Source organism: Diabrotica virgifera, chromosome 3 (genome assembly GCF_917563875.1).
Source record: "Diabrotica virgifera virgifera chromosome 3, PGI_DIABVI_V3a".
In the NCBI taxonomy this organism is placed as follows: domain Eukaryota; kingdom Metazoa; phylum Arthropoda; class Insecta; order Coleoptera; family Chrysomelidae; genus Diabrotica; species Diabrotica virgifera.
Genome location: NC_065445.1, coordinates 9,829,764 through 9,845,276, shown reverse-complemented (window position 1 = coordinate 9,845,276; position 15,513 = coordinate 9,829,764). Strand labels below are relative to the sequence as shown.

Genomic DNA, 15,513 nt, shown 5'->3' with positions numbered 1-15,513 from the left:
ATTTCTCGTGGATTATATAATACAGAAGTATATGGTGATAGAAAAAAATAAATGGTGCTTTTTCAACATTTTGATAATTCACTTTGTGACTAAGAAGTTTGTAGTCATGCTGATACTTCTCTTTTTACTTTAGCAATATTTAAATCAGTAATTATTTTGATTTTTCACAAAGAAACTAAGATCTACAATTTTGCTGTTAGGTATTTAACTAGGTATTTACCAGTTTTACTTTTCTTAATAAAACACATCAAAGTTAGTATAGGTGTTTCTAGGTAAACAAGGTAGAGGTTGCCAGTTCCAGCATAAAAGTGGACCCAATAAACTTAAACGGTATTGCAGATATGGCTTTCTGATTTGTTAATTGAACGGAAGATGAGGAAGAACCAATATTTGATACACAAACAAAGCCTTGGGACGAATTGTATTTTTATTTCAGCGTTTTCAGGCTTTGATATGTGTTTTATAAGGAAAAGTACTGTTTGAAATATATTTTACAAAATATTTCCGCTGCGAATCAGATATCGAACAGAACTAAGTCATCTTTGATGAAGGTGGTAGCCAGACTCCAGATACAGATCGATAAAAGAGTTGATGAGCGACTAACTGTCTTAAAATCAAGTTATTTTTCTAATGGATAGTGACCCGTTCTAATCGGAGCATAATTTTTTGGATTACAGAAAAGCGTTGGATCACAAGAGTGAGAGTTACGACAGTGTTTTAGAGAAGAGCACCGGGTTCAATAACCCCAATAACATTCAATACCTCTCAGAACAGATGGATGTTGGTAAACATCTCAGCTTCATCACAGGCTTAAAGTAAGTAATTTTATGAGACGTAAAAAAATTGGGAGAAACTTTTACAATGTCTTTTTAACTATTCTATATATATGCGATTAATATAAACAGTAGTAGGCCAAGTTACCGCCTAATTTCTCTTGATCTTTTACTGCTTATTACAATATTTTGATGTGATTCATGTATTTATCAAACAACCCGTGCATCTATTAGTTGAATATTGCTCTTATGAATCATCTACTTCAGTATTTCAGATAGGAACAGCATATCACTTAGTTCAACATGTATAAGTTATGCCAAGAAGCATGAAACCTGATCCTTATTCCAAATCCAGTACCAAAGAATATATAGCTCCTAGAAGAAGCTTTTATATGAAACAGTTGGTCACGTTTATAAGCAGGCTTGTTGACGAGGGATGTTGCGGCGGCAGTGCGGGCGGTAATAAGATTGATTAAACTGTCGTCGTCGTTGTCAGGTCTATGCACCTCCATGGTACCTACTCAGTTGGAACGCAAAATCCTATGCTAAAACGTTACAGGGCCGTACCTTTCTATTAGAGTATATATTCGTTGCCAGTACTTCACAATGTAGACAACTACTTATCCTTAAGAAATGGATATCTTAGCTCAACATGCTAGAAACTTCAGGTTCAATTTTGATTCTGTCTATGTATTCATGATTTCAATATACCTGCAAATTAGGGTCAGTTGCCAACTATTTTAGAGCCCATTCAGTGTGGTCGTTTACAATTAGCTCGTGGATTAGTTGAATTGTATATAAATGTGATGCAAAATCAAGTTGTGTTCAGTGTAGGACCAAGTTCTTGTGAACGACGTGAAATCTAATGCCTCGGGTTCTCTTACAAACTCAAGACAGCTGAAATGTTTTTGGTAGATTTTGTATTTTGTCAAGTATGGATGTTTGCAAGATGAGCAAGATACATTTTGCGAGGCCCTCTGCTCTCGCATAAAGGCGCTAGACCAGCGCTTCTCAATCTTTCTGAGTCAGGTACCACCAAATACTTTTTATTATTTTTGGTACCACCTAACTAAAATACCTATCTAGCTAGGTGATCTAATTAACTATAATTGTGCCAATAGTTGTGCTGATTTTGGCTGTTTTGAGTTTTGTGTACCACCTCAAATAATGAAATGTACCACCAGTGGTACATGTACCACAGATTGAGAACCGCTGCGCTAGACCTTTATGCGCCATGGCAAATCTTCATGGGGCGAGGCCGTGGGCGGCCGCCCACGCCCTACGCCGCCTTTGGGTGTTTGTTGATTGTTTATTGAACTAGTGGACTCAAATTTATCAGTAAATAAATGAATATCAAAATTAATAAATGAATGGCAGATATAGGTTCAAGAAATATGGCCGCTTCCGAACTGTCAAAAGTGCAGAAGTTATTGGAAGACCCCTTAGTAGTTTATCCCAATTTTTTATGTAATATCATTTTTTCTGTTGAATTCACGTACTATAAACAATAATTTATAGGTACAGGTTCCCGGAAAACGAATATGCCACCGAGTTGAGACAAGTCCAGGCCAGTAAATGGGCTTACCGCAATGTAGCAGACGGCATAGATCATTTTAAGGCGGGAAAACACGTGGAAGCGTTCCAATGTCTCAACAAAGCCCTCAATATAGATCCCAAGAATGTCGAAGGTCTCGTAGCGAGAGGTGCGCTCTATGCTAACAGTGGAAATTTCCAGAAGGCCATCGAAGATTTCGAAACTGCTTTGAAGCTGAATCCTAATCATGGAAACGCTCGAAAATATATGGGAGAAACTCTCGTCGCATTAGGAAGGAGCTACGAGGAAGAAAATAAATTAGAGGAAGCTAGAAAAGCGTACCAGAGCTGCTTGACTATCATTCCTTACCACGAAGAAGCTCAGAACTCTTTGGATTTCTTAAAATCCAAAGTTCAACCAAAAAATCTTATTGAACCCACTGAACTTCTACTGCCAAGTTTGAACGTTCCCTCTAAGCAAACTGACATGAATGACGCGCTTAAACAACTTCTAAAGACCGAGGAAGAAGACAAAAAAGATAAGAAGAAGAAAAAGAAGAGCAAGAAGCGCAAGAGTCGAAAACGCTCCAGTTCTAGCTCAAGTTCGAGCTCGTCGGCAAGTGGAGAATCCTCCTCGAGCTCGTCTAGCAGCTCCAGCGACTCAAGCTCTAGCTCGGGCGATTCCGATTTTAAAAAGCGCAAGAAGCACAGGTCGAGGTCTCACCGGCGTAAAGAACGCGAGAATTCGCTCAGTCCTTTGAGCAAGAGGATGGCTTTGATGGATCAGAGCCATGACACTCCCAATACCAGTTACAATTTCAACAAACCAGCAAGTTCCAGCTTTGAGTTTAGCTTTGAACATCCAGAGCCTTCTAAACCACCTGAGAACGAATACGAAAATAAATGTGAGTATAACTATTAGTGAATATAAATACAAACTTGCATTATTTATCTTCCATTATCCATTCAGTTAAGTCCGCATATTGTATTATTAATGACGACTCCATTTTTTCCAAATGTCTTTTCCATCAGATTCGATATTTTGTTTGTTATTCATTGTTTTTTGTCTAAAGACATCCCTGCCTATGTGTTGATCTGCTGCTGCATCCAGGACGCGAATTTACAAAACCTATACCATTTCAGTCATAGCAGCGACTGAATTCGAATAGGGTTTGTATGCAGAATATTAGTTACATATCCTATACCATTTCAGTCATGACAGCGACTGAATTCGAATAGGGTTTGCATGCAGAATATTAGTTACATATCCTATACTGTTTCAGTCATGCAAGTAAAACTAATCAAATATTTACTTAGTGCATTTATTATTATATCATAAAATTTAGATATGTTTTGAAAATTAAAATTAATAATATATATTTCGATAATATTAAAAATTAAAAACAAATGAGTAATTACTAATGTACGAATATATGTATACAGTATGTCCCTGTAAGTTGGAACCATATGGAAAACAGGTCGATTTTTATTTTTAAATTATAATTTTTTTGGCATATATTTCATAGGTACTAGTGACGTCGTCCATCTGAGCGTGATAACGTAATCGATGATTTTTTTAATAGGAATATGGGTCGTGTGGCACCTCATTTTAAAGGGTGTTTAATTCTCTATTCAGTAATATAAACACAAATATCATTATTTATACAGGGTGGCCAAAAAAACAATTTTTGAATTATATTGATTGACGAAAAAAGAAGAATGTATGCAATTTACTTCAATCAAAATACTTTCTATCGCTGTCAGAAAATAGAAAAAACTGTTTATTTGGCAAATAAACATTGGTTTTTTGCTTAAATTAAATGTTCAAACTGCCAAGAGTTATGTGGGAGGCTGTTTGTGATTTAATTTAAGCAAGGCGGAATGTTTATTTGTGAAATAAACATTTTTTTCTCTATTTATTGATAGCAGTAAAATGTATTTTGAGTTAAATAAATTACATACATTCTTCTTTTTTGCGTTAATTAATTTAATTAAAAAATATTTTTTTGGTCACCTTATATTGGTATACATAATGATATTATTGTTTATATTACTGAACAGAGAATTGAACACACTTTCAAATTAGTTGCCACACGATCCCTATTCCCATTTAACAAAATCATCTATTACGTTATCACGCTTAGATGAATGACGTCACTAGTATGAAATATATGCCAAAAAATTGTAATTTAAAAATAAAATCGACCTGTTTCGGGATTTTTTCCCAAGTCGTCCATTTTAGATAAAATGAATTTATTCCATAACTTAGCCCCTCTCTGTATAAAGATACTTTACTCTTGACAGAAATTCATATTTTTTGACATCTCTCATATACTATTAATAAAACTTAATATCAGATGATTGCATCTTCGGTTTTAGACCATGCAGAACTTTTTATGAAGAATATCTTTTTTGCGTAAAATCGTTAATAAAAAATTTTTCCATATGGTTCCAACTTACAGGGACATACTGTATATATTCATACATTAGTAATTATTCATTTGTTTTTAATTTTTAATATCCAAATATATACTATTCATTTTAATTTTCAAAACATATCTAAATTTTATGATAAATAAATCCACTTAGTAAATATTTGATTAGTTTTACGTACATGACTGAAACAGTATAGATATTTGCTCAATAATAATCAAAAATTTCGTTTGCAAATCCTACACCACTACAGTTAATTTCTAGACCGAAATAGTATAGGATATGTAACTAATATTCTGCATACAAACCCTATTCAAATTCAGTCGCTGCCATGACTGAAATGGTATAGGATATGTAACTAATATTCTGCATACAAACCCTATTCGAATTCAGTCGCTGGCATGACTGAAATGGTATAGGTTTTGTAAATTCGCATCCAGGACCGTGTTCGATGTTTTCCTTACTATTTTATCCTTATTTACAACAATAAACCTCGTAAACATCATTTGCAAAGAATGTCAATAGGGAACTTGCACATTGTTTTTTATTACATAATAATGTTCAGTTTTGTATAAAAATGAGATTTCCAAAATTTCACGCTTCAAAAACTCATAATAACTTGTGTGTGTGTGTGTGTTTGAGCATTATTGGCTTCGGAGTCAATGTCCATTCGCCATCTTACCTTTTTGGGATTATTTGTATTATTTATGCGGAAGCTCCAAAGGAGTGCTTCCTGCTTTCTACTGATTTGTTCAGGTATGTATCCAATCACAATCCTGCTCCAATTTTACAAAGAACTATTTTATATACCTATATCTAATTTTCAACGATTTTTGTTTTTATTTGGAGTTATTTCTTTTCATTTTGATTTTTTTTTATCATTTTTTTATGTATTTTTTTTTATTTATTTATTTTTATATACACATATATACACATATATATATACATATATATACACATATATATATATTTTTTTGATATGTTTTTTTTATTTTTCATTGTCTTTTTTTCAATATAATTTGGGATATTAGACTAGGACACAATTTGACGCTCAGGGGTCGATCAGAGCATTTAGACGAGACAGGTGGACCTCGGATAGGCGTAGGGCTTAACACGAAAGGAAAAAAAACAAAGTTTATAAACTTAATCTAATACATAAAATATGTTTGTACAAAATTTGATAAACATTGAAATCTTCTGCTCTTAATAGTTGAGTTAGGTTATATGGTCTGGTGATTTTGGGTATTTTGGCCATTTCTTCATTTAATAATTTAACCTCGTTTATTATTCTAGAACAGCCTAGGATCATGTGCTCCGCTGTACCTTCTTCTCCACATGAACAATTAGGAGAATCACTCAATTTTATTTTATATTTGTACTGGGGAGTTAAAACATGGTTGAACCTTAACCTGCACAAAACAGAGAAAAACCGCTTGCTTCCCGACAGTCTTGAGAACCAAGACTGGCCAGGAGGCTTGGTAACTATGTTTTTATAAAATTTTCCCTTTGGACTGTTACTATACATTTCTCTCCATTCGGCTAGTATTATGGGTTTTACGTGGCAGGCAATTTCACTGTGGGGACATTTATAACTTAAAAGCTCTCCAGTTCTACTTCCTTTCTTAGCATCTTCGTCCACTTCTTCATTCTCTTTTATTCCACAATGTCCTTTAATCCAAACTAATGATACATTGATTTTTTTTGTTTGTAATTCTTGAAGTTTAATAATTATATTAGTCAAAATATAATTACTACTGACTTGGTGGATATTTTTTATTTTCATAATAGCACTTTTACTATCAGAACAAATTGCAAATGATTCTGCTGTAATTTTCATATTACTTATATACAGAAGAGCTTCTAATATGGCTATTAATTCTGCAGTATATATTGTAAGCTTTTCATTTAATTTAAAGGATTTTTTATGATTTTTATGTGGATCAAATATAGCGCAACCTACTTCATAATAACTTAGAAGTACAAATTTAAAGTCTTCTTTATTTTAAAATAGTTGAAACAACCCGTGACGTCACAGAGCTTAACTATATGGTTCCGTTTATGGCTATATTTAGGAATATTCTTTATCTTCTTCTTTAGTTTATTGGCCTCCACCTACTTGGGTATTTGGCCAGCTCGTCGTCGGGGAATAAAGGAAAAATATTTATATTCTAATGACATTTATCGTATGTCATTGTAATAAATATATACGTTTGTTAAAATTTGAGTTTGATAAAGTTTTTGAAGGAAAGGAAAGAAGGTCTACTATTGAAAATAAAACCATTTTGTAAAAGTACAAGTTTTCTGTGAATAGTTCAAACGATCAAAAACACTTGTAACATCAAATAACTGTATTTTCTACTGACGTTTATAATGTCTAATTTAAAATTATATTTACAATTGGTGTAGAATGTAAACATACAACCCCGTGACGTCACGACGCGTTTTTGGCTGGCTGGTATAAGTTGAATTTTTAGTCGTCTTTAGGGGCAAACCGAAAGACAAAAAAAACTTTTTTATCTTTGATACATGTTCTAAATTATGTTCTGTTGTGATTTATACCATTTTAAAAGATATTCTTCATTAGCGGCGAATCGATTGAGGGTAAAATTTGATTGATCCCCACGCATGCGGACACCGACAGTATGGTATTAGTGGTTATACGGGCTCTGATTGGGTGTTGAAATTTTGAAATGATCTGTCAATAATTGTTCAATATGGAGGTTATCGGTAAACAAAAATATTGTATATTAGTTTTTATTGATGTGTGGACAGAAATAAAATCAAATTTATAATTATAGTGACTTTTTAAATAGTCTTGAAAAGCCGCATGTAAGTAATTCTAAATGTTTCAGTTGGTTATACCTAATAGTTTCAATACCTATCTATTTGGAAAATGTAAACAAAATAATGTAGTTACCTATTAGTAGGCAATGCTTTAATTTACATAATCTGATTACGAACAAACTTTCTTCAAAAATCTTCATCTCATATATCGTTTTCTTACTCTATATTTTGTTGTATTTTATTTCGGCAAAAATCAAACTAATAATTTTATTAAATTCATATAAATTTATGGTGTAAACGTTTAGTTTGTGTATATTCCCACATGACGTACACGAGAATGTGGTGCAGTTTGAAATGCCGTCAACTTTCGTACAGCGCGGTAGACGAAGTGGGTTCGAGCCCCAAGCAAGTTATTATTTAATTTTTTTTTATATATAGATTTTATGATTGTAAGTATATTATTATATAATTTTTGAAGATATTCTTCTTTTTTGAAAGTGGTAGATAAGAAAGTTAGTTTGATTTTTAAATAAAATAAGTACAAATAACCTTTTAAGTATATTTACTTCGTTTAAACTACCTATTATATAATAGAAGAATATCTTCTTACAAAGTACACACACATTCTTTTTTTTTTCGAATTTAAAATTTTATGCAAGTTCCCTATTATGGGACCCGAATAAAGATGCAAAACGCTTGCCACTCCTACACTTGTGCTTCCCATTAAAACTCTCCCTCGCAGGGAGGAAAACGGAAAGTATTGATTTACCAAGAATTGGGATGTCTAAGAAAAATCAAACAAAGAAAATTTCTTGTTTTAATTCTACATTTAATGCATCTGAGATCATTTTGAACAAAAATGTTTATTAGCATTTTATAGGACACTGAAAAACAATTCGAATTTTTAGCATTTAGCATTTTTTTCTGAGCCCGTGAAGCCCGGGGGTAAGACTCGCAAACTTTTTTGCATCATTTTGAGGTCCCAAAATAGTTATCATTTGTTTGTATCATTTTTAAAGGTTTAGGGGCATTTTCGTCTCTGACGTGTGGACTAATCAATTTAGAATAAATCCGCCAACATAAATCATTGTCAAGAGTACTCCTTTTTTCTTCCTTCTATTCATGAAGAACCACATACTTTAGGATTGATAGATCATATGTCACAAACTCAAAAGAGTCTCATTTTTCCTTCATTGTCCCCCACTTAAATTATATAAAACTTCTCTGTGATCAAATGTCACAAACTCAAAAGAGTCTCATTTTTCCTTCATTGTCCCCCACTTAAATTATATAAAACTTCTCTGTTTTACCTTGATAAATTATATTTTAAAGTGAGGGCCTTCCTGGATCAAACCAAGGGCGACTCCGACTATGAGGACAAACTGAGAAAATTCCTGGAAGAGACAAAATGGAAGAAAGGCAAAGGCGAGGACAAAAAGAAGAAGAAAAAGAAAGAGAAGAAGGCCAAGAAAGAGAGCAAGAAAAAGAAGAAGAAGGAAAAGATCAAGAGAAAACAGAGCTTCGATTTGAGCGAATTGGACGACCACAAGAAGCTAAGGGACGCCATTAAGAAGGAATTGAGCAAAGAAAAGAAATCGAAGAGGCACAGTTTGGCGTCTGAAGACGACGAGTACATCCTGCAGAAGTCGGGTTATAGTAAGAAGTAAGTTATTTTTGTTTTACTTATTTGTAAATACACATAGTTTCAAAAGTTATGCATTACCCAAAATTTTCGGTATTATTAACTATTTTCAGCAACTACTGTTCTAGATCATTAAAAAATACATAATAGGCCTGGATCCCGCGTACCAAAAAAAAAAGTTGATTGTCTAGTTGGACAAACTTTGATGGACGGGAACACTGGAACAGGGGAAGTTTTAATAGTGAAACAGGTTACAGGTTTCGAACGTCAGACTACGAAAACGTCCCATGTATTTTGTTGGACAGATTGGTCTATTGATTTTTTACCCTTTCATTAAACTCTCATGCAAAAATCAAACTGTTCTATTCATCATCATCATTGGCTGTACAACCCATGCTGGGTCTTGGCCTGTTCCAGAATCAGCTTCCATTCCTTCCTATCCTTCGCGTTGGTTTTCCAAGTTCGCACTCCTAACACTCGCAAGTTGTCTTCCACCTGGTCCTTAAATTGTGCTCTAGACCTGCCTCTTCTCTTTCCATCCGGTCTCTGGCTATAAATGTGTTTCGACGGCTCCGCCTCATTAATTCTCTCTAAGTAACCTAGCCACCGCAGCCTGTTTATTTTGATAGATATACCCCAATACTAGGCTCAAAAAGGTGGTAAAGTTCAAAATTATAGCCTCTACACCAGTGATACTCAACCTGCGGGCCGCATGCGGCCCTCTAGCGTTTTTTATGCGGCCCGAAGGCTAACTAAAGGGCCCTGTGCTCAAACTATTTGTCAAATTTCAAGTATTTTTTTCAAATTATTTGATAGTGTGCTGATGTGTTTGATGCGTGTTTGGGAGTGAGGCATACAATTTAATGACTTTAATTTTAAATTATATTGAAATTTCTAAGACCTCTTATTAAAAAGCAAGGTATTATTAACTTTTAATGATAAATTATTAAAGTTAATAAACACATTTTCATTCTAAAAATAATCAATACTTCTTTACTACATTGCAACGACCCATTTATTAATCACAAGAAAAATTCAGGTCCTGATAAACAAAAAAAAAATTTTGAATATTTGTGACCTTGAAACAACACCCTGTATATTCAAATTTTCAAAATTCGTCTGCATATTTGAAAAGAGCACAAAAACTTCGCCAGGTGGGTACAACAGCCTCCTTTATTCAGATGGACTTACCCAAGTTTTTTATGTATTTTGACACGTAGAACACGAATTTTTTGGGTAACAGTTGATCCGGATGTCTATAAGATTGTTATAAACAAAGAACTTGAGGAATTACATAACGGCGATTTCTCACAAAACAAAACATTTTTTGTATTGTTTTGGGTCATTCTAAACAAAAAATGTTCTGACAAGTTTTTTCGTGGGATGCATAGTTTTCGAGATAAACGTGGTTAAACTTTAAAAAAATTGAAAAATTGCAATTTTTGAACCCGAATAACTTTTGATTAAAAAAGAAAATAGCAATTCTGCTTACCGCATTTGAAAGTTCAAGTCAAATTATATCAGTTTTAATAATTTGCATTGCTAAAAATTTATTTTTTTATTGTTAACCTTCCGATGACCAACCTTTTTTTGTTACACGGATGACCAAGGGGGGGGGGAATGACCCCAGGTCAAAAATAACAATTAACAAAAAAATGAAGGTTTTTTTCTTTTTTTTTTTTATTTTTATGGCATGGGCTTTATGTCAATCAGCCAGTCACAACATGAGTATTAGTGTCATGTGTAGTGTGTATGTTGAGTAAATGTCTTGTTACTTTGCAAAGTCGACGTCATTAGCGTAAAACTACTTTTAATTACACATAATAGACGGTATTTTACTAAACATCAACTTCAGAATATATTTTTTATTCGTAAAATATAGGGAATCTTTTTTATTTCAAAATATGAGGATATCTAGAATGATATTAAAGTCAAATAAAAAAATAATGAGTTAAAAATTGAAACTACTTTTGAATTTATTAAAGAAAAACATACGCTGGGGTCACAATTTCCCCGCTTGGTCATCCGAAGGTTAAACAAAACTATAAACACATAGTGTTTGAGTGATGTTTTCAATGGTGTTTTCCATTTAAAATTGAACGAGTAGGTAGAGTAGGTATAAGTGCAAGAGAGACAATTTCTATGTAGCATGCGTTAAAATGCATGTATTGTCCATGGGAAACACTATGTGTTTATAGCTTTGTTTAACAATAAAAAAATTTTTTAGCAATGCAAATACTCAAAACCGATATAATTTGATTTGAACTTTCAAATACGGTAAGCAGAATTGCTATTTTCTTTTTTAAACAAAAGATATTCGGGTTCAAAAATTGCAATTTTATTTTTTTAAAGTTCAACCACGTTTATCTCGAAAACTATACATCCTACGAAAAAACTTGTAAGAACATTTTTTGCTTAGAACGACTCAAAAAATACAAAAACATGTTTTGCTTGTTGGGGATCTTCCTCTTGATCTTCGACCTTCCACCTTTCCTTGCATGTCCGACTAGACATCGTTAAGCTATTAACAAATTTTCAGTTTGTTATTATTTAAGCAACCTTCTTTTTTGGTATGCGGTATCCAGGCCTATTAAATATGTGATACGGATTTATAAAAGTGTAAAATCGTGAATACGAGGGGTGATGTAACTTTTGAAACTATGGTTCGAGTATTTGAAACTAATTTGGGATACCTTGTTGAAATATCTTCGTTGTAAACTTTTCAAATAGTTTTTTTTTTTTATTTTTTATTCATTGACACTATCATTGCTTTTTATGTTAACTAGGTATGTTGTTTGGGTGCGATTTTGGTGTAACTAACGTTTTTAAGATATAGTATATTGTTAGTATAGTATATCTAATGTTATGAGATATAGTATATTTCATAGCCAAGTTTTCATCAATACAGGGTGTTTTTAAATAAGTATGGAAAACTTTAAGGGGTAATTCTACATGAAAAAATAAAGATCGCTTGCTTTATAATCATATGTCCGCAAATGCTTCGTTTCTGAGATAGGGGTTTTTGAAATTGTTCTTACAAACTGACGATTTATTTATTGCTCTAAAACCTGTTGAGATATACAAATGAAATTTGGTGGGCTTTAAGAGGTAGTTATTGGTGCATTATTTTCTTGGAGAAGTGCATTATGTCGCTTGGAGTGTGGCATAGACACCACAGTCAGTTTACATATGCCTGTGATTAGCTGTTGCGTTTTAACACATGTAAAAGAAAAGGGAAGAAGATAATTGAAAAATCAAAGAGGATATTTAGTCAAAATGAGCGCCAACTATTTTTAGGAGAAAAAATAAAACAATAAAATAATTATGTAAATATACATAACAAATATTGGTCTAAGAGCTAGCAACGTTTTCGAGAAAGTATTTTAAGACAGCTGATTCTTTAATAGATTGTTCCCTATGCTTGCTCGAACACCGTACCGGCCATCTGCTGCTGATACAGGTTGCGTTCATTACTGCGCAGCACACAAGTACAGGTAAATACAAAATCAGGGTGATTGATTAGTGTGATAAAGCTTAGTAGATCCGCTATAGTAATAGATAGCAATAAAAGTTAATAACAAAAATTATAGCCAACTTTGAGCTTCGCATTACAAAATTAGTTAGAATGTTACAGTGTGTTCAATAACATAGTGGCAGACCAAACTTCTGTTTTTTTAAATGGAACCCCCTTTATTTTATATTCGAAATCTTCTTAACCTCCCCATCACAAAAATATAAAGGTTTGTTATGTTATACACTATACAGAGTATTTACAAAGTTATAACCAAGGTTCTATGAAAATCTTAATAAGTTTAGCTCCCTGTATAAATAAAAATAAAGCACAACAGCAATAGTTTATTGGTGCCATATTTTTTTATTGATTGTCAAAATTTATAAAAATGGTGGTTGATATTGCTAATTTTCTTTATATCGAATACAGAGTGAGTCAAAACGCAAGTGCATTATTTTCTCAGTAATTTTAAATAGAACACCTTAATTAATAGATAACTTGCTCTGAAAAATGAAAATATCTTGAAAACTAACAAATTTTAATTTAGACATAGGGAATATTATACAAAAATTAAAGTACGGTAATGGTATGTTCGACAGTGACATAAAATACAGGGTGTTCCATTTAAAATCTTTTTATTTTTGTGATGGGGAAGTTAAGGAACATAAGTTTGGTCTGCCACTGTGTTATCGAACACCCTGTAACATTCTAACTAATTTTGTAATGTGAAGCTCAAAGTTAGCTACAATTTTTATTATTAACTTTTATTGCTATCTATTACTATAGCGGATCTACTAAGCTTTATCACACTAATCAATCACCCTATTTGGTGATTTTGGTATCTATTGGTTTTGGTATCTATTTAAAATTATTTTAAGATGAAAACATTTTTTGTCATTACTTTCTTTTTTGTCATTACTTTCACAGAAATGTCTGGCAATTATAATTCATATTTTTAATAATGTTTAAAAAGTAATGACAAAAAAATGTTTCGTCTTAAAATAGTTTTAAATTCGATATATTTACCTGTACAGGTGTGCTGCGCAGTAATGAACGCAACCTGTATCAGTAGCCAGATGGCCGGTACGGTGTTTGAGGAAGCATAGGGAATAATAAATATATTAAAGAACCAGTTGTCTTAAAATACTTTTTTTTTCCGACGTTGCTAGCTCTTGGTCCCTATGTGACGTTTATAATGTTAACTATCAATCGTATATATTTTTTCGGTGGTTCATGAATATTTTTTGTGTAATTTTTGTTTCAGATTTATTGATAGTTTACCGGATTTAGAAGAGTTAGAATCAAAATTAAATGCGTATTATGCATTCGAGAAGGACAATAAACGGTACGTCTTTTTCAAATCAATTGCGGTAGTTGAACCTTTTTTGATTTCTTGTGAAGTATGCATGACATTTTTTTTCTTGTCGTATTGTGTTTTTTTTTATTACTTTTTCCAATTTTTTTTCAGGCATGCTCTAAATATTTTTGATGTCTTTAATCTTAATAACAGTTATAAGTAGGTCGTATAATATACTAACATTTTTATAATACATTAATTGGTCTCTGAACGGGAATAAGGGATGGCTCTTTAGAAAATGCTTCATTCACTATTTTTTGTATATACAATTTTGGTTCCGTGAATTTCGTAATGGCCGTATATCTACATTGGATGAACCACATACTGTACTACACCGGAAATGTGAAGAAAACGCACGAAATAGTTCTAGCAGATCGTAAAGTGAACGTGTGTGAATTGGCAGAGGCCAAAAGAATTAGAAAAGAGCGCACTAACTTTAACGAAGTTTTGAATATGAAAAAGTTATCCTGTCTATGAGTGCCGCGTTGGCTGACCATTGACCAAAAACATGATCGTGTGACCATCTCAGCAGTGTTTTGGCCTTATGAAGCGCCTTATGAAACGACGAAAAATCGCTCCTTGGGTAAAACCAACTTAAGCAGAAACTCAGTGGGAAACGGCACCATATTATGCAGAAGAAAAAAAGTAGTCAATATTGGGGCTTTGTCAACAAGGCGGGGTATTGTCTAAAGGTACGTATCATTACAAGGGTGATCCGCGCTGGGTGTAGCAGCTCCACATAGTAAATACCTTTGTGATCGCGGCTCGGTGGTCACCCTCTTCGATTCAACCGGTTTGCGGTTTATATGTAGGGGAGCGCATGCCGTATCTATTTGAGCAGCTACACCGAGCGGTGTTCACCCTTGTATGGATACATACCTCAAGACAATGCCCCGACTTGTGTGCCTGTGTTTGTTATTTGTGTTGTTTTTGTGCGTCTCTTTTTTGTTTGTGTGCTTGTGTTTGTTCTATGTGTGCTTGTGTTTGTTGTTTATGTATGTCTATTGTTTGTGTTTGTTTGGATTTGTTAAACTTTTAAATTATTGAATTAGAAAGATTCCCATAGTTTCCGAAAGCCTCACCGGAACGTGATGTGAAATGTGACGTAGATCGCGACATTTTGTACCGCAGGAAATGTCGTGCTTTACAACACTTTTCGTATAATGTCACATATACATACGCCCGATGTGTTTTGCATCTCGATTCTCGCCGAAACGTCGCAATCTATCACGTTTCGCCCCAAAACGTTGTCTTCTACGTCGTCTCTTAACGTTTTACGCCAAAATGTCACGTTTTTGTCCAAGTGTCGTTTTTCGTCACGTTTCACGTCAACGTCGTCTTTGTCATCTCTGGTGAGCCGCTCAGGAGCTGTAGTGACTTTTATCGAATTTCATATTTTATGCCTTAAGGGGGGTATAGTTAATTCTGCGGTTTTTTTGCATAATTTTAAAACGTTTTCCCTTGAAAGTGGTGGTGTTAA

The 15,513-nt window shown here is 33.3% G+C and overlaps 1 protein-coding gene across 4 annotated transcripts in view; it reads left to right on the top strand.

The window, feature by feature from the left end:
- Nucleotides 1–15,513, top strand: part of LOC114324398 (tetratricopeptide repeat protein 14 homolog) — a 51,487-nt gene that overhangs the window by 14,772 nt on the left and 21,202 nt on the right. For 3 of the 4 annotated variants that reach the window (XM_028272246.2, XM_028272237.2, XM_028272230.2), the window contains 4 exons: nt 678–815; nt 2,292–3,211; nt 8,856–9,186; nt 13,941–14,021. In XM_028272246.2, the coding sequence (XP_028128047.2) occupies nt 678–815; nt 2,292–3,211; nt 8,856–9,186; nt 13,941–14,021 (1,470 nt within the window). The remainder of the gene's footprint in view (nt 1–677; nt 816–2,291; nt 3,212–8,855; nt 9,187–13,940; nt 14,022–15,513) is intronic. The other variant, XM_028272254.2, reaches the window with a different exon arrangement.